This window comes from Sparus aurata, chromosome 16 (genome assembly GCF_900880675.1).
Source record: "Sparus aurata chromosome 16, fSpaAur1.1, whole genome shotgun sequence".
NCBI classification, from domain to species: domain Eukaryota; kingdom Metazoa; phylum Chordata; class Actinopteri; order Spariformes; family Sparidae; genus Sparus; species Sparus aurata.
In genome coordinates this window covers 392,578-411,145 of record NC_044202.1, presented here as the reverse complement: position 1 = coordinate 411,145, position 18,568 = coordinate 392,578, and the positions used below count along the sequence as shown (strand labels likewise).

The 18,568-nt window shown below is 51.0% G+C and overlaps 2 protein-coding genes across 2 annotated transcripts; both read right to left on the bottom strand.

Annotated features, from left to right (window-relative positions):
• Positions 1–117: 117 nt before the first annotated feature.
• Positions 118–8,786, bottom strand: LOC115566018 (heavy metal-binding protein HIP-like). The gene is made up of 10 exons (XM_030391761.1): positions 8,744–8,786; positions 8,260–8,322; positions 7,239–7,301; positions 5,994–6,056; positions 5,398–5,460; positions 4,794–4,856; positions 4,647–4,709; positions 4,507–4,569; positions 3,101–3,235; positions 118–526 (listed from the first exon to the last, which is right to left on the bottom strand). The coding sequence occupies exons 1-10, from the start codon at positions 8,784–8,786 to the stop codon at positions 246–248; spliced, it is 900 nt and encodes a 299-aa protein (XP_030247621.1). The 3' UTR covers positions 118–245.
• A 1,693-nt stretch (positions 8,787–10,479) lies between these two features.
• On the bottom strand, positions 10,480–17,987 carry LOC115566015 (cingulin-like). Its single transcript, XM_030391759.1, has 20 exons — positions 17,263–17,987; positions 16,445–16,528; positions 16,102–16,185; positions 15,773–15,835; positions 15,505–15,615; positions 15,341–15,418; positions 15,164–15,238; positions 15,022–15,084; positions 14,838–14,900; positions 12,794–12,856; positions 12,659–12,721; positions 12,512–12,574; positions 12,271–12,387; positions 11,868–11,930; positions 11,679–11,750; positions 11,357–11,437; positions 11,250–11,282; positions 11,097–11,159; positions 10,935–10,997; positions 10,480–10,565 (listed from the first exon to the last, which is right to left on the bottom strand). Exons 1-20 carry the CDS (start codon positions 17,693–17,695, stop codon positions 10,480–10,482), a joined length of 1,821 nt encoding a protein of 606 aa, XP_030247619.1. The 5' UTR covers positions 17,696–17,987.
• Positions 17,988–18,568: the final 581 nt, after the last annotated feature.

The window sequence follows — 18,568 nt, the reverse complement described above, 5'->3', positions numbered from 1 at the left end:
AGGCTGCTTAGCTCCACAGCTAGCAGCAGTTACTTCAAATTCTGTCCTTTTTTTAATATATATTACACATATTTAGACGTTATTTTAATGTTTATTAATGTTAATTAGCTTCAGAGATGTAAACGTGTTTCTTTGACAGACAGGAAGTCACTATCAAAACAAAAGTCCACTCCTTTAGTTCCAGTCTGATAGCTGATTTTGAGTTTGTTAGAGAGGAGGTCTCACTCCTACCCTGATCCAGGAGGTCAGAGGGGGAACAGCAGGAAGCCGGAGAACACGCTGAAGTTTCGGGAGTCGTCGTAGAGACGGTAGCTTGCCGGCAAACTGAGGCAGACTGCGTCGCCCTCCTCCAGCTGTAGAGCCACGCCGTTGGATGTGGAGGCGTAGCCACCGTGGTTGTTGAGGTCCAGGTTGAAGATGATTGGCTGGTTGTTCCTGTACAGGTAGAGACCCATGTAGCCTTTGAGGTAATCTGCAGCCGTGAAGCTGAAGAAGTAAAGTCCTCTGACAGGAGCAGTGAACACACCTGACAGACACAGAGCAGGGCGGAGTTAACACACCTGACAGACACAGAGCAGGGCGGAGTTAACACACTGACTGACACAGAGCAGGGCGGAGTTAACACACCTGACAGACACAGAGCAGGGCGGAGTTAACACACCTGACAGACAGAGCAGGGCGGAGTTAACGCACCTGACAGACACAGAGCAGGGCGGAGTTAACACACCTCACAGACACAGCAGGGCGGAGTTAACACACCTCACAGACACAGCAGGGCGGAGTTAACACACCTCACAGACACAGAGCAGGGCGGAGTTAACACACCTCACAGACAGAGCAGGGCGGAGTTAACACACCTCACAGACACAGCAGGGCGGAGTTAACACACCTCACAGACAGAGCAGGGCGGAGTTAACACACCTCACAGACACAGAGCAGGGCGGAGTTAACACACTGACAGACACAGAGCAGGGCGGAGTTAACACACCTGACAGACACAGAGCAGGGCGGAGTTAACACACCTCACAGACACAGAGCAGGGCGGAGTTAACGCACCTGACAGACACAGAGCAGGGCGGAGTTAACGCACCTGACAGACACAGAGCAGGGCGGAGTTAACGCACCTGACAGACACAGAGCAGGGCGGAGTTAACACACCTCACAGACACAGAGCAGGGCGGAGTTAACACACCTCACACACACAGAGCAGGGCGGAGTTAACACACCTCACAGACACACAGCAGGGCGGAGTTAACACACCTGACAGACACAGAGCAGGGCGGAGTTAACACACCTGACAGACACAGCAGGGCGGAGTTAACACACTGACAGACACAGAGCAGGGCGGAGTTAACGCACCTGACAGACACAGAGCAGGGCGGAGTTAACACACCTCACAGACACAGAGCAGGGCGGAGTTAACGCACCTGACAGACACAGAGCAGGGCGGAGTTAACGCACCTGACAGACACAGAGCAGGGCGAAGTTAACACACCTCACAGACACAGAGCAGGGCGGAGTTAACACACCTGACAGACACAGAGCAGGGCGGAGTTAACACACCTGACAGACACAGAGCAGGGCGGAGTTAAAGGTCCCATATTAAACAGTTTTTCATCGGTTTCACACAGCTGTCAGAGGTCCAACAACACTGTATTGCACCAAACCATCTGTGGTTCTGAATGTCAGCTGTTTAAAAGTGGCTCTACTGACAGCAGCTGTTTCTGTGCCTGCACCTTTAAATGCTAATGAGCTCCGTCTGTCACCGCTTGCCCTGCTGCTACACGCCCCTCTCAGGGAGACGATGCCTCTTACGCTAGCGGTAGCGGTAGCATGCGCTAATGTTACGGTGGATGTATCGCTATGGCTCGCAGAGATGCTTCGTTCAACTGAACCAGTTTGACCCAGAATCGGACCCAGAAGGAGAGGCTCCGAAAGAAGTACAGACTCTGCGGCTTCAGAAGGAGGTTTCAGAACGGTTAGTGTGTCTGAATAATTTTTGCGAAAGCTAAAGTTGTTTGTCTCCAACAGTCTCCAAACTCTTGGACACTGTTCGCATCGTCTCTGTCTTCAGTCTGCACGTTTCCAGACTTTTTACTGTGACAGCCAAGCTCCCTCGTTATATTATTAACATAAAACTCGCTTCAAATGCCATAACATAGCGGACCGAAGCGGAGCTAACTAGTTAGCTAGTTTCCAGCTGACTTCACCATAACGTTACTCATCGGCAAGTGTAAATACTATCAAACCGCGGCGACACTTACCTGTGGCTCGGGTGCAGTTGCTGGGTCCGGTATGGTTGGGACTGATCCTTTTATGAGGGTCAGTGTCGAGGCAAAGACAGCTTTGTACTGACACTCGTTACTGAAGCAGTCAGATGTAAAGAGGTTAGCACACACATACAAGCTAACACGAACCGCAGCCGGCACGTTGTCATTAAAAATGAAACACAACCACAGTCTCTTCTGTTGTTCTGTAGCTGGGACAGAATATAGGCACTGATGTTGATTTATACAACCAACAACAGAGCAACTGCGTGTCTAACTCTGAGCGACGACATCGTGAAACACCGCTGTCTCTCCGCTGGACACACTGAACTTCACCTCGGGGATGAACGCCCCCTCTCTCGGATATCTCCTATCACCGCTCAGAGGAGGCGGGGCTACGATAATGACTCCTTTTGTTACGTAACGACAGGAGCAGAATCTGAACAGCCTGTAGGAGCTCCGTGTTACCAGTGGGTGGACCACAGGCTCAGCGAGGACCAGCTTATATATGTAGAGACCAGAGAAAACCTGTTTGTCATAATATGAGACCTTTAACACACCTGACAGACACAGAGCAGGGCGGAGTTAACACACCTGACAGACACAGAGCAGGGCGGAGTTAACACACCTGACAGACACAGAGCAGGGCGGAGTTAACACACCTGACAGACACAGAGCAGGGCGGAGTTAACACACCTGACAGACACAGAGCAGGGCGGAGTTAACACAGTCACACAGGAGGGAGGGTTTAAAGGAGAAGTCCATCAAAAAAGATGAGATCACATGACATCGTCTATCTACGTATATATCCAACCAGCTGAAGTACACGTCACCTGCGGTCTGGTTGTAGGCTCCGCCCACGTTGGTGATGACTTTGGAGAAGATCAGAGTCGTCTCCTTGTCAAACGGTCCAACTGATCCTGAATCAGTCAGACCGGCTGAGAACGCCACCTTCAGCTCCAGCCCACCTTTTAAAACACACATTCAACAGTATGGAAGTCCTGAGGGGACAAATCTAAATCTCAGTTTTCTCTCCTAAATTCAGAAGAACTGAAGGAAAATAAAGATGATCTTTAGAAGTTCCTTCATTTTCTCCATCTTCAGACTTTTTATGTGTGAAACAGATTAAAATAGTTTAGTCTTTGAAATAAATAACTTTTCCTGCTGCCACAAACTTTTTCCTCTTTCACACATTCATTAACATTTTACATTTATATTTACATTTACATTCAGGGCATTTAGCAGACACTTTTGTTCAAGGCGACTTACAATGAGAACATTTGTCACAAGAGAGAAACCACGACATCACTGTCGATGGAGTAAAAGACATATAGAAACAACTGTCACGCCGTCATCTGAGGATCATAACTGCTGTTTGTCAAAGACGAGTGCATAGGGCTGCACGATATTGGAAAAAACTTACATTGAGATTTTTTTTAACCCTGCGATATATATTATGATGTGAAAATATACAGGAATTTTCATCAGATGAGCTGAATAGCACTTTATGTTATGCTGCACTGCTGCTATCTTGTGGAAAGTTAACCTGGACTGATCTTACCTCCTTTTCTCAGTGTTTTGAGTATGTCTGTGTTTTAGAGATATTCTTATTGTTATCTTTTATTGCTTTCTTTTATTGTGCTGAATTGAATGACAATAAACAAAACTTGGACCTGTTGTGCTCTCCATCTTAAAATGGAACCTTCTAGCTTCATAATTACATTAAGTAACTAACAATGAGTGATAAACAGGTTATTCAATGACTGAAATCTGTTTCTTTGTTTTGCTGCTTCAGCACACTGAATTAGAACTAATGTGATTGGTGGATGCAGAGTCTGCATGCACAGTGTGTGTCAGGTTCCTTTGAGATTAGATGAGTTCATTTGCCTCCTGCATCGCAGGTCCTGCGTTGTGACTCTATCACACATCGCGATGATGATGCGAAAACGATATATCGTGCAGCTCTACAAGTGCATATACTTTTTTCAGGGTTGGAGGTTGGAGGGAGTCGTGCTCTGTGGGGTCGAGGTGAAGTCTGAACAAATGAGTCTGGAGTCTTCTGCTGAAGAACGTCTGCGCTCGTCCTTCAGGGCTTCCGTACAATAAGCATTGAAAAACAGGAGGATGAAGATTTTTTCGTCGGCAGATGTTCGAACAATAAAACAAACCAATCTCACGACTGAAAATAAATGTTGACAGATTTCTTTCTTGAGTTGCACCGAAGTCTTAAAGTCCAAACCTGAGTTTGTGTCTGTGAGCTCCTGCAGACGATCGTCAGTCTGATTCAGCCTGAGGCCAAAACCTGCAACAGAACCAGGATGAGACAGAAACACAGAAACCTGACCCGTGTGTTTGAGACATGTTCACCTGCAGTGTTACCTGTGTTCTCTGTCTCCAGGTGTTCCAGCTGTTTCTCACAGATGCTCAGTCGGAGCTGCAGAGCTGAACAGGAAACAGTAACTATCAGATTTATCAATAATCATCATCAAGTGTGTTGTACAAACTGTGAAGGGAATCAATCTGAACCTGTGGTGCTGTTCAGTCCGTCTGTCAGTCTGGACTCAACGGAGGAGAGTTGATCCAACTGAGCTGAAAACACAAAACACTTCAGGAGCAACTCGTGTCCATAACGTAGCATCACGCTAACGTCCAGTTTCACTAACTTCAGCTGATCATCACTGAAACAGAACAAAGCACTTTGTTCTGACGTTTCCTCGCTGTCACACGAAGACAACAAAGAACCAGAACTTTATTTCATTTGTGACGGGAAAAAAATCATGACTGAAACTGAAAAACTGAAATCAAGAACAGTTTTTAAAGAAAATGTATTTGTGTGAAATCAGGAGGAATAAAGTTTTCAGGAGAAAATGTTTTCAGAGGTTTTTGTTCTGACCAGAACAGTGGTCAGAACCAGTACTGGTTCTGGTATCAGTATAAAGTTTAACAAACACTTACAGAGACTTTTTTCTTCTTTTGCCAGAACTTTAATTATCTGAAAGCTTTCTTTTGACATTTTCACCAATTAAAAAAGAAACTGACATTAAGATTAAACAACAGAACAAATCATTTCGATCAGATGTAGAACTGTTGTTCTGACCCATCCGGGCCTCTGTACATCAGAGACTCTCACCTGAACTCTGAGTCTGCAGCGCCAGCAGCAGGCGGTCGGCGCCGCTCAGCCGCCGCTCGAACACTGCAAACAAAACCAACTGTCAGAAACACGAAGCAGCTCAACGATCAGAGCCGACACAGTTACTCTCTAAAATACAGTCATTAATGTAATCCAAGTATCACAATATTACAGTGTAACTTGATTACACAGTTACTTTTAGATTACATCCATACCAAACCGTTAAAAAAGACCAGAGGCGAGAAAGGAATCAGATTACCCTGTTCCATGACCAGGCCTCCGGTAATCTGATTCCATGTATTCTGTTACTCTCTGAGCCTATAGTTACTTTACATAACCACCTATTTTGCGTATATAAAGTAATCTATTACATTGCAGGCTCAGTATTTTCTTATATATGGACGTGTTGTTGTTCACTGTTGTGTTTTATAAACATTGTGTAAATATTTATCCACCACATGAAGTAATCATGTACTCTGGTACTGTACTTGATTACTTTTATGTTTTAGTGTGTTACAGGTACTTTTACTGCAGTAAAGTATCTGAGTACTTCCTCCCAACACGAGAGTATAAAGTTATAAATAATAACTTCAGACCTGTCGTGTTTCTCTGCAGCTCCTGGATCAGATCTTCTCCGTCTCTCAGTCTGATCTGAAAACCTGAACAGAGGAAAATAATTCAATCAATCAATCAATCAATCAATCTTTATTTGCACAGCAGCAAGCCACAACATCATCTCCTGACACGTTCCATATTGATCAGGTCCAAACCGAAGTCCTGATTGATGTTTCTACAGAGACCCGACATGAGCAGCACTCGGTGTCAGCAGGGGATCAACCATCAACACAAACTGAAGTCTGAAGGTCAGAAACATGAAAATAGTTTCAACATAAACCAGGACCACGTCTTCAGACAGCTGCCCCCCCTACAGGCCTCTGCTGCCCCCTACAGGCCTCTGCTGCCCCTACAGGCCTCTGCTGCCCCCTGCAGACCTCCGCTGCCCCCCTGCAGGCCTCCGCCGCCCCTACAGGCCTCCGCCACCCCCTACAGGCCTCTGCCGCCCCCTACAGGCCTCTGCCGCCCCCTACAGGCCTCCGCTGCCCCCTACAGGCCTCCGCCGCCCCCTACAGGCCTCCGCCGCCCCCTACAGGCCTCTGCTGCCCCCTGCAGACCTCCGCTGCCCCCTGCAGGCCTCCGCCGCCCCTACAGGCCTCCGCCACCCCCTACAGGCCTCCGCCGCCCCCTACAGGCCTCTGCTGCCCCTACAGGCCTCCGCTGCCCCCTACAGGCCTCCGCCACCCCCTACAGGCCTCCGCCGCCCCCTACAGGCCTCCGCCGCCCCCTACAGGCCTCCGCCGCCCCCTACAGGCCTCCGCTGCCCCCTACAGGCCTCTGCTGCCCCCTGCAGACCTCCGCTGCCCCCTACAGGCCTCTGCCGCCCCCTACAGGCCTCTGCTGCCCCCTGCAGACCTCCGCTGCCCCCTGCAGGCCTCCGCCGCCCCTACAGGCCTCCGCCGCCCCCTACAGGCCTCTGCCGCCCCCTACAGGCCTCCGCTGCCCCCTACAGGCCTCCGCCGCCCCTACAGGCCTCCGCCACCCCCTACAGGCCTCCGCCGCCCCCTACAGGCCTCTGCTGCCCCTACAGGCCTCCGCTGCCCCCTACAGGCCTCCGCCACCCCCTACAGGCCTCCGCCGCCCCCTACAGGCCTCCGCCGCCCCTACAGGCCTCCGCCACCCCCTACAGGCCTCTGCTGCCCCTACAGGCCTCTGCTGCCCCCTACAGGCCTCTGCTGCCCCTACAGGCCTCTGCTTGAAGACTCACCTGAGCTGTGAGGACTCACCTGAGCTGAGACTCTCTGCAGCATCTAGTCTGGACCGGATTTCTGTCAGCAGGGCGGACTGATCTGCGGAGAGAAAAAACAACATGGAGGTCACTGAACATCTCTGGTACTGTTGGACTGACACTGGTCACAGGCAGCTTCATGTCGTGTTCTGGACTCTAGAACCCTTCAGGCCTCTGCTGCCCCCTACAGGTCTCTGTTGCCCCCTTCAGGCCTCTGCCCCCCTTACAGGCCTCTGCTGCCCCCTACAGGCCTCTGCTGCCTCCTGCAGGCCTCTGCCCCCCTTACAGGCCTCTGCCCCCCCTACAGGCCTCCGCCGCCCCCTACAGGCCTCTGCTGCCCCCTGCAGACCTCCGCTGCCCCCTGCAGGCCTCCGCCGCCCCTACAGGCCTCCGCCACCCCCTACAGGCCTCCGCCGCCCCCTACAGGCCTCTGCTGCCCCTACAGGCCTCCGCTGCCCCCTACAGGCCTCCGCCACCCCCTACAGGCCTCCGCCGCCCCCTACAGGCCTCCGCCGCCCCCTACAGGCCTCCGCCGCCCCCTACAGGCCTCCGCTGCCCCCTACAGGCCTCTGCTGCCCCCTGCAGACCTCCGCTGCCCCCTACAGGCCTCTGCCGCCCCCTACAGGCCTCTGCTGCCCCCTGCAGACCTCCGCTGCCCCCTGCAGGCCTCCGCCGCCCCTACAGGCCTCCGCCGCCCCCTACAGGCCTCTGCCGCCCCCTACAGGCCTCCGCTGCCCCCTACAGGCCTCCGCCGCCCCTACAGGCCTCCGCCACCCCCTACAGGCCTCCGCCGCCCCCCTACAGGCCTCTGCTGCCCCTACAGGCCTCCGCTGCCCCCTACAGGCCTCCGCCACCCCCTACAGGCCTCCGCCGCCCCCTACAGGCCTCCGCCGCCCCTACAGGCCTCCGCCACCCCCTACAGGCCTCTGCTGCCCCTACAGGCCTCTGCTGCCCCCTACAGGCCTCTGCTGCCCCTACAGGCCTCTGCTTGAAGACTCACCTGAGCTGTGAGGACTCACCTGAGCTGAGACTCTCTGCAGCATCTAGTCTGGACCGGATTTCTGTCAGCAGGGCGGACTGATCTGCGGAGAGAAAAAACAACATGGAGGTCACTGAACATCTCTGGTACTGTTGGACTGACACTGGTCACAGGCAGCTTCATGTCGTGTTCTGGACTCTAGAACCCTTCAGGCCTCTGCTGCCCCCTACAGGTCTCTGTTGCCCCCTTCAGGCCTCTGCCCCCCTTACAGGCCTCTGCTGCCCCCTACAGGCCTCTGCTGCCTCCTGCAGGCCTCTGCCCCCCTTACAGGCCTCTGCCCCCCCTACAGGCCTCTGCTGCCCCCTACAGGCCTCTGCTGCCCCCTACAGGCCTCTGCCCCCCCTACAGGCCTCTGCTGCCCCCTACAGGCCTCTGCTGCCCCCTACAGGACTCTGCTGCCCCTGAGCCTGAGCCTTGAAGACTCATCTGAGCCTTTAGGACTCACATGATTCTTGAAGACTCACCTGAGCGTTGAGGACTTGCCTGTGCTGAGACTCTCTGCAGCATCTAGTCTGGACCGGATTTCCGTCAGCAGGGCGGACTGATCTGCGGAGAGAAAAAACAACATGGAGGTCACTGAACATCTCTGGTACTGTTGGACTGACACTGGTCACAGGCAGCTTCATGTCCTGTTCTGGACTCTAGAACACGACACCCTTCAGGCCTCTGCTGCCCCCTACAGGCCTCTGTTACCCCCTTCAGGCCTCTGTTGCCCCCTACAGGCCTCTGTAACCCCCTTCAGGCCTCTGCTGCCCCCTACAGGTCTCTGTTGCCCCCTTCAGGCCTCTGTTGCCCCCTTCAGGCCTCTGTTGCCCCCTTCAGGCCTCTGTTACCCCCTTCAGGCCTCTGTTGCCCCCTACAGGCCTCTGCTGCCCCCTACAGGTCTCTGTTGCCCCCTTCAGGCCTCTGCTGCCCCCTATAGGTCTATGTTGCCCCCTTCAGGCCTCTGCTGCCCCCTACAGGTCTCTGTTGCCCCCTTCAGGCCTCTGTTACCCCCTTCAGGCCTCTGTTACCCCCTATAGGTCTATGTTGCCCCCTACAGGCCTCTGCTGCCCCCTTACAGGCCTCTGTTACCCCCTACAGGTCTCTGTTGCCCCCTTCAGGCCTCTGTTACCCCCTACAGGTCTATGTTACCCCCTACAGGCCTCTGTTACCCCCTACAGGTCTATGTTGCCCCCTTCAGGCCTCTGTTACCCCCTACAGGTCTCTGTTGCCCCCTTCAGGCCTCTGTTGCCCCCTTCAGGCCTCTGTTACCCCCTTCAGGCCTCTGTTGCCCCCTTCAGGCCTCTGCTGCCCCCTACAGGTCTCTGTTGCCCCCTTCAGGCCTCTGTTACCCCCTATAGGTCTATGTTGCCCCCTACAGGCCTCTGCTGCCCCCTTACAGGCCTCTGTTACCCCCTATAGGTCTATGTTACCCCCTACAGGTCTTTGTTGCCCCCTTCAGGCCTCTGTTACCCCCTACAGGTCTATGTTACCCCCTACAGGCCTCTGTTACCCCTTACAGGCCTCTGTTACCCCCTACAGGTCTATGTTGCCCCCTTCAGGCCTCTGTTACCCCCTTCAGGCCTCTGTTGCCCCCTACAGGCCTCTGCTGCCCCCTACAGGTCTATGTTGCCCCCTACAGGTCTATGTTGCCCCCTACAGGTCTCTGTTGCCCCCTTCAGGCCTCTGTTACCCCCTACAGGTCTATGTTACCCCCTACAGGCCTCTGTTACCCCTTACAGGCCTCTGTTACCCCCTACAGGTCTATGTTGCCCCCTTCAGGCCTCTGTTACCCCCTTCAGGCCTCTGTTGCCCCCTACAGGCCTCTGCTGCCCCCTACAGGTCTATGTTGCCCCCTACAGGTCTATGTTGCCCCCTACAGGTCTCTGTTGCCCCCTTCAGGCCTCTGTTACCCCCTACAGGTCTATGTTGCCCCCTACAGGCCTCTGTTGCCCCCTACAGGTCTATGTTGCCCCCTTCAGGCCTCTGCTGCCCCCTACAGGCCTCTGTTGCCCCCTACAGGCCTCTGTTGCCCCCTACAGGTCTATGTTGCCCCCTTCAGGCCTCTGTTGCCCCCTACAGGTCTATGTTACCCCCTTCAGGCCTCTGTTACCTCCTTCAGGCCTCTGTTGCCCCCTACAGGTCTCTGTTGCCCCCTACAGGCCTCTGCTGCCCCCTACAGGTCTCTGTTGCCCCCTACAGGCCTCTGCTTGAAGACTCACCTGAGCTGTGAGGACTCACCTGTGCTGAGACTCTCTGCAGCATCTAGTCTGGACCGGATTTCTGTCAGCAGGGCGGACTGATCTGCGGAGAGAAAAAACAACATGGAGGTCACTGAACATCTCTGGTACTGTTGGACTGACACTGGTCACAGGCAGCTTCATGTCGTGTTCTGGACTCTAGAACCCTTCAGGCCTCTGCTGCCCCCTACAGGTCTCTGTTGCCCCCTTCAGGCCTCTGCTGCCCCCTACAGGTCTGTCTTGCCCCCTACAGGTCTTTCTTGCCCCCTACAGGCCTCTGTTGCCCCCTACAGGTATGTGTTGCCCCCTACAGGCTGCTTTAGAACCAGCAGCAGATCAGATGTTAAAAACTGCAAAGTTCACAAAACCCAAACTCAGTGCTGACATGTTCTGTCACATCTCTTCCATTAACACCTGAACCTTGAAGACTCACCTGAGCTGAGGCTCTCTGTAGCATCTAGTCTGGACCGGATTTCTGTCAGCAGGGCGGACTGATCTGCGGAGAGAAAAAACAACATGGAGGTCACTGAACATTTCTGGTACTGTTGGACTGACACTGGTCACAGGCAGCTTCATGTCGTATTCTGGACTCTACCCTGGTTGAGGGTCTTCAGCTGGTGGGTTGCAGCCTCAGTGGCGCTCAGTCGGACCTGCAGATCTGACAGGAAACACATCTGATGAACAGCTTTTCTATTTTCTATAGTATTGTAATAACCACAGAAACGTTGCGATAGAGAAGGGATGGTACCTTCAGCGTGTCTGTCAGCTGCCGTCAGTCTGTCTGCAACACAAACACAGAACCATCAGAGACTGAAGCAGGACCAGACAAACAGCAGCTGAAGGATCCAACATCACCTGAGAGTTCAGCCGTCAGCTCGTCCAGCTGCTGCTCCGTGACCATCAGCCTCGCGGTGACGGCCGACAGCTCCACCTCGCCTACTGAAAACACTTAAAACATTTAACAACCTGCAGAACATAAAGTTCTTCTGAGATCCACCAAGAGTTTCCTCCTCTGTGGTTTCCATTAAAGCACCCTTAAGATTACCTTCCATGTCAGAAGGACCAGTTCAGGACCGGTTCAGGACCGGTTCAGGACCGGTTCAGGACCAGTTCTCAATGTACTTACATAATGATGAACTATGCTTTGGACTGAAGCTTAGTGGGATGGTGATGTTACCTGCAGTGTGATTCACCAGGTACTCCAGGTGTTCCAGGTGTGTCTCAGCAGATCTCAGTCGGACCTCCAGAGCTGATCAACACAACAGTTTGATCTCTTCAGTAAAGTACGAATTATAAATAACCATTAACTAATCAATATCTGGACAGACGATGTCAAAATGTGATATTAATATAAATCCAAGTGGACCTTTGGTGTTGTTGAGTCCGTCTGTCAGTCTGGACTCCATCAGGGAAAGTCGATCGGACTGAACTAAAAACACATAATAGACATCAATCAATCAATCAATCAATCAATTGGTCTTTATCAGTACAATGCCAATTCACATTCTCATGACATGTTCCATATCGATCAGGTCCAAAACAACCTCCTGATTCATGATTCTACAGAGACCCGACATGAGCAGCACTTTGTGTCAGTTGAGAGCACAAACTGCCTTTAACAGGCAGAACCCTGCAGAACTGGACTCAGTGGTGTCGACCCGTCTGCCTCATAAAAATGTCTGTACAACATTTAACTATTTAAACATTACATTAAACAGTTAATATTAAACTGTTGTAATTAGTTGAATGATGTAATGACAACGTGTTACCTGTGTTCTCCGTCTGCAAGTGTTCCAGGTGTTCCAGGTGTTCCAGTTGCTCCAGGTGCTCCATGTGTTCCAGGTGTTCCAGGTGTGTCTCAGCAGATCTCAGTCGGACCTCCAGAGCTGATCAACACAACAGTCGGTATTTATCTGAACATCTACAGAGTCTAGGTTTAAAATCTTCAGTACAGACCGATCAGATTAACTGATACATCAGTGATTAGTGGAATTGTGACTCAGTCTTGACCTGTGGTTCTGTTCAGTCCGTCCGTCAGTTTGGACTCCATCAGAGAAAGTTTAACAGACTGAACTGAGAACACAAAACACATCAGGAACAAACAGTCAGACATCTCCTGACTTACCTGGAGGAGCTTCACGGACAAACTGCAGTTACCTGTGTTCTCCGTCTGCAGGTGCTCCAGGTGCTTCTCACTGACACTCAGTCTGAGCTGTAAAGCTGAACAGGAAACAGGAAGTGAGTGTCTCCACGGACTAACTGCTGACCTGACAGTGGACCGGACTGACGTACCTGTGTTCAGACTCTGGCTGCGGTTCTGGTACCCCTGCAGGCTCGTCAGTTTAAAGGTTTGATCTGAAACATGTACAGAACCAGTTGCTGAGTTTCTGTGTGAACCTCAGAATTTGTGTTCCGTCGGCCCTGAACTGAAGACAGCAGAGAATACACAGGAAGTGACATCACTGCTCTCACACTGGACTCAGCCCGGTCACCAAGATCAGAGACCATGTGTCAGCATGGAACCACTGGAACTATCTAACCTGTCTGTTTGTGAGACATTAGCAGGTACTTTCAGGCCAAACATGTTATTCTCAGAATTCTGACAAAGAAACTTAAAGCTCCAACATATTCACGTTTTTTAGAAATATACATCCATCCATCCATCCATTGTCAACCGCTTATCCAGAGTCGGGTCGCGGGGGCAGCAGCTTCAGTAGCGAGCCCCAGACATCCCTTTCCCCGGCCACATCGGCTAACTCTGACTGGGGAATCCCCAGGCGCTCCCAGGCCAGAGAAGAGATATAATCCCTCCACCTGGTCCTGGGTCTACCCCTAGGTCTCCTCCCAGTTGGACATGCCAGGAACACCTACCTAGGAAGGCGCCCTGGTGGCATCCTCATCAGATGCCCGAACCACCTCAATTGGCTCCTTTCCACGCAGATGAGCAGCGGCTCTACTCCGAGTCCCTCCCGGATGGCTGAGCTTCTCACCCTATCTCTGAGGGAGACCCCAGCCACCGTGTGGAGAAAGCCCATTTCGGTCGCTTGTACCCGCGATCTTATTCTTTTGGTCATGACCCAACACTCATGACCAAAGGTGAGGGTAGGGATGAAGATTGACCGGTAGATCGAGAGCTTTGTCTTCTGGCTCAGCTCCGTTTTCGTCACAACCTTGCTACTCCGACTCTCCGATCGACCTCACGCCCCATCATCCCCTCACTCGTGAACAAAACCCCGAGGTACTTGAACTCCTTCACTTGGGGCAAGGACACATTCCCCACCTGGAGTAGGCAATCCACCAGTTTCCTACTGAGAAGCATGGCCTCAGATTTAGAGGTGCTGATCCTCATCCCTGCCGCTTCACACTCAGCTGCGAACTGATCCAGTGAGCGTTGTAGATCTACAGCTGATGGTGCCATCAGGACCACATCATCTGCAAAAAGCAGTGATGCAATCTTCAGGTCACCGACCTGTAACCCCTCCACACCACGACTGCGCCTTGAAATCCTGTCCATGTAAATCACAAACAGGATCCGGCACAGCCCTCACGGAGGCCAACACCCACTTGGAACAAGTCCGACTTACTTCCGAGTACATGCACGCAGATCTCGCTTTGAGAATATAGGGATTGGATGGCCCTGAGAAGGGACCCCCTCACCCCATACTCCCGCAGCACCTCCCACAGTACATCCAGGGCAACCCGGTCGTACGCCTTCTCCAGATCCACAAAACAAATGAGGACTGGGAGTACAATCAGGCCCCCTCCATGATCCCTGCCAGAGAAAAGAGCTGGTCCGTTGTTCCACGACCAGGACAGAATCCGCATTGGTCCTCTTCAATCCGAGGTTCGACAATCGGCCGGACCCCCCTTTCCAGCCCCTTGGGTGACTTCCCCAGGCAGGCTGAGTAGTGTGATACCTCTGTAATTGGCACACACCCTCTGGTCCCCCTTCTTAAAGAGAGGGACCACCACACCTGTTTGCCACTCCTTTGGCACCTTCCCCGACCCCCACGCAATGTTAAAGAGGCGTGTCAACCAAGACAACCAGACAGACAGACAGAAATATACATTCTGGACTTTTATTCAGCAACCGTCTGCCCGAACCGCTCTCAGGACAGTCGTCAGTCTGAGCTGGTCCAAAACTAACTGCTGGATTCATGTGTGTACACAGACACAGCGTACAAAACTGTCTTTAGCAGGCTGAAACCTCGAGCCCACCACTGAGTCCGGTTCTGCTTGAGGTTTCTGCCTGTCAACAGACAGTTTTCTGGATGTGTGTCTACCTGAACCAGCTGCAGTCTCCTGTGTTTACAGGTGTGTGTTTGATGTTGCTCACCTGTGTTTTCAGTCTGCAGCTCGTGCAGTCGTCGTTCACCAACACTCAGTCTGTCACTCAGAGCTGAAAGAGTTTAATCACACAGAGTTCATCAACCGCTGAGATCTAAAGTTCTGACACACAGATTCATGTCCTGAAGATAAACCACTCAAACACTGATGGTGATGAAGCGCAGGTGTGTCACCTGTGTTTTCAGTCTTCAGCTTGTCCACTCGTCCCTCCACAGACGTCAGTCGACCTGTTTGATCTGAACATGATGAAATCATTAACTCTCATTCTCACATTTTAAAACGACTCTGCTGACGTCATCACATCATGTGACTCACCTGCACAGATTCTACTCAGCTCGTCCAGGTGAAGCTGGCTGGAGTTCAGTCTGCTGCCGAGCTCCAATACCTGATCTGTGATCAATAATAAATAAAATCACAATCACACGACTCTGACAGAAACACACAGCAGCAGTGGTCCTGAAGCTCATCTGAATGGATGAATGAATATTTCACCATGTACGGCGCTGATCCGTTCTCCCTCAGCAGATCGGTTCAGTTCTTGCTGCAGTTGGTCCAGTCGACTCTGCAGAGCTGAGTGATAACGTCAGGAAACAAGATGTGATTAAAGCAGACACATCGTCAAGAGCGATTGATTACTGATTGATTGGTTTGGTCACCTCGTGTGTTTGTGTTCAGCTCCTCCAGGCGGACGTTCAGTTGACGCTCCGGCTCCGACGTTTTCGACGCTTCCGCTGCTTCAGACGCTGATGAAGTGTTGGACGGGACGGCTGGAGACATAGTTGACATTATTACAGCAGCTGTTTGATTTGACGCATTAATTGACTGTTGACACAGAAACAACTCGTCTCATCAAACAGTCTGATCATGTTAATGTGCTGCTGATTACTGGTGATCAATAGAGGCTGAATAAATCAGAGAACTGACCTGAGGTCTGCTTCATCAGCTCCTCCATCAGACTCTCAGTGTTACACAGTCTGACCGCCAGCACTGATACACAACAACAACACAACGACACAACAACAACACAACACCCAAATAAAACACATAATACTAATTAAAATACCAGAAATCTGTCCTCTAAATAAAGAACAGAACGGACAGACTTTTGTCGACTGGATGTTGACCAGCGACAGCCGGGTTGTTTTAGCGTTAGCATTAGCCTGTGATTACCACTACAGGCCACAGGGGGCGCTGTTCTGTCTTTACTGTCAGAACATGTTTAATGTGATGATGATGATGATGATGATGATGACCTGTGCTCTTCCTCCTCAGCTGCTCCACCGTGGTCTCGCTCGCCCTCAGTCTCGTCTGCAGGAACGGCAGCTCGGCCGCCAGCGCTGGGGAGACATGGCGTCACGGGGTTACCACGGCAACCAGAGACTTAACATCTGCAGCCTGTGGTGACCACACGCTTTATACAGACATTCAACAGACTTCGAGACGAGGGCACCAAATGTGCTAACATGCTAACTAATTTCTGAAACAGACTACACCGCCTGATGATGTCATCATCATCATGACGTCATCATCATCACTGTGTTGTTATCGTTTAATTTCTTGAGTTATGCTCTGTGAGGTCACGTGATCTCGACACACCTGTGTTCTTCTTCTTCAGCTCGTCCACTGCGCTCTCGCTGAGGTTCAGTCTGGACTGAAGCGTCAACACATCGACCGCTCGAGCTGAAACATAAAATAGATTGACAGATTTATTGATCCAGAGACACAACAGAGTGAAACCTGACCGTAATATGTTCTGACATGGTTACATTACACGTGTACAGGTATCGAACAATTATTTTTATTATTATTATTATTATCCATGTTAGTCTTCACAAACAGAAACGTGATCGCCCATATTTATCTTGAAAATGTCTACAGGGTCATGAGGGACAACCGTTTCTCTTGCGGTCGCCATGTTTCCATAAAACGTCTGAGTTCAAAATCAAAACAAGGAAAATATTAATCTGGTTCCATAAACTGTTCTGATCTTCTTGAAGCACAATTTGGTCAGATGATGATGCAGTATAAATGAAAAATTAACTGAAAATGAAAATGAGTTTGACCCAAAAACAAAAGTATGGTAAATCTTAAAAGTGCCTCTTTCATCGTTATTATGCTTTTACATGAAGGTTTGACTCGTATACATTCACAGAAAGACCCCAGGTTTCATTTTGGCAGGAGTTTCACTTTTAATTAAGTTAAACTCATTGTTCTGTTCAAGCTGCCGTGCTGAAGACGGTTCTGTTGTTTAAAGCAGGTCCAGTCTGGACGGGTTCATTTGGACTCGTGGTGTTTGGTGACACAAAGGTTCAAACAGGAAACAGGAGATGTGTTGATGCATTTGGCCGCTCAGGGCCACCGTACCTCACACATTAAAGTTCACTGTATGATCTAACTTTAAAACAACCACCCACCTGCGCTCTGCTCCTCCAGCTCCTCCACCCTCCTCCTCAGGTCTGAGTTCAGCTCCATCAGCAGCTTCCCATCAGCCTCCGCCCTCACCTTAGAGTCCCTTAGCTCCTCCCCCTGCTGCACCGCCATCTTCTCCAGTGCGTCCAGGCTGCGTCTCTGCTGCTCGGCCTCCAGCTCCCCGTCCCTCAGCTGGCTCTCCATGCTCCTCAGGACCTGCCGCTGCTGCACCTCCGCCGCCTTCAGGCTCAGCACCAGCTGCTTCAACCCCCACAGCTCGTCCCAGAGAACGGGGAGCTCTGGAGGGACGTCAGCTTCTGACCTGACACCGTCCAAACCCGACCTGACGCTGTCCAAACCCGACCTGACGCCATCCTCCACCTGACTGACGGCTGGAGACAAACAGAGGAGCAGAGGCAAAAACATAACAGACTTCATCCTGAAACCAAAACCTACTGAAGCAAAGTCCAGCAGCTTATATATGAACACACACACACACACACACACACACACTAATCCTGGTGTAAAGGGTAAATGTGGACTCACTGAAACTCGTTCACCTCCTTCAGGACTGAACTCAAACCATCGGATCAGAACCAAACTCCAGAACCTGAATGTTTCTTTTTGGACTTGGAAGCTGTAGATTGACAGAACAATCCAAACTCAAGGTCCACTTTTCTTGTCTTTTCCGGGTCTTTCTGGATCTTCAGATGAGTCCGAAGCTCCAGAAGAAGATGGTGAGTGAACTGAAGCAGGGTAAGATTAATTTGACTGTTTTTTAAATGAGGTTTGGTTCAGTTTCTCCTGATTGTCACAGAGTTCAAGTTAAACTTCAGCTACTTTCATAAACTTCATCATTTCGATCAGAGACATCGAAACGTCAAATTAAACTTGGACACCAACGAGTGACGAATTCAGTGATAACAAAGAAAACTGAGGAATGAATAAATATAATGAAATTCACAGTGAAATATTTACCAGTTAGACTGACACCAGATCAGCTGAGGATGGACCGTCTGACAGCCAACACATTCACCTCTAGTCTCACAAGAACACAACAAACATCAGGATATAAAGTTCAGACTGTCCTGATCCGACTCATAACACAGTTAGCAGCAGTTAGCAGCAGTTAGCAGCAGTTAGCAGTCACTCTGTAATATGCTGCCCTCTGTTGGTTTGGAGTATAAATCCAACAGGTGGCCAATTCTCACATACTGCACCTTTAATTAAAATGACTTTGATTTAACATGAAAAACATGTAAAATACATTTGATATGAAAAAGATCAAATCTGTAGTTTGGTTTATTTCAC

What these genes read in the sequence shown, in the direction of transcription:
- LOC115566018 (XM_030391761.1), bottom strand. Translation starts at nt 8,786, where the DNA reads ATGCTGCAGAGAGTCTCAGCACAGGCAAGTCCTCAACGCTCAG. An exon ending in CGGACTGAACAGCACCACAG is followed by an intron (nt 4,710 to 4,793) that starts GTTCAGATTGAT and finishes TTTCCTGTTCAG; the next exon opens with CTCTGCAGCTCCGACTGAGC. An exon ending in GCTCACAGACACAAACTCAG is followed by an intron (nt 3,236 to 4,506) that starts GTTTGGACTTTA and finishes GTGTTTTAAAAG; the next exon opens with GTGGGCTGGAGCTGAAGGTG.
- LOC115566015 (XM_030391759.1), bottom strand. Translation starts at nt 17,695, where the DNA reads ATGAAGTCTGTTATGTTTTTGCCTCTGCTCCTCTGTTTGTCTCCAGCC. An exon ending in GCTGAACACAAACACACGAG is followed by an intron (nt 15,419 to 15,504) that starts GTGACCAAACCA and finishes GTTATCACTCAG; the next exon opens with CTCTGCAGAGTCGACTGGAC. An exon ending in GCTGCAGACTGAAAACACAG is followed by an intron (nt 12,857 to 14,837) that starts GTGAGCAACATC and finishes TACATGTTTCAG; the next exon opens with ATCAAACCTTTAAACTGACG.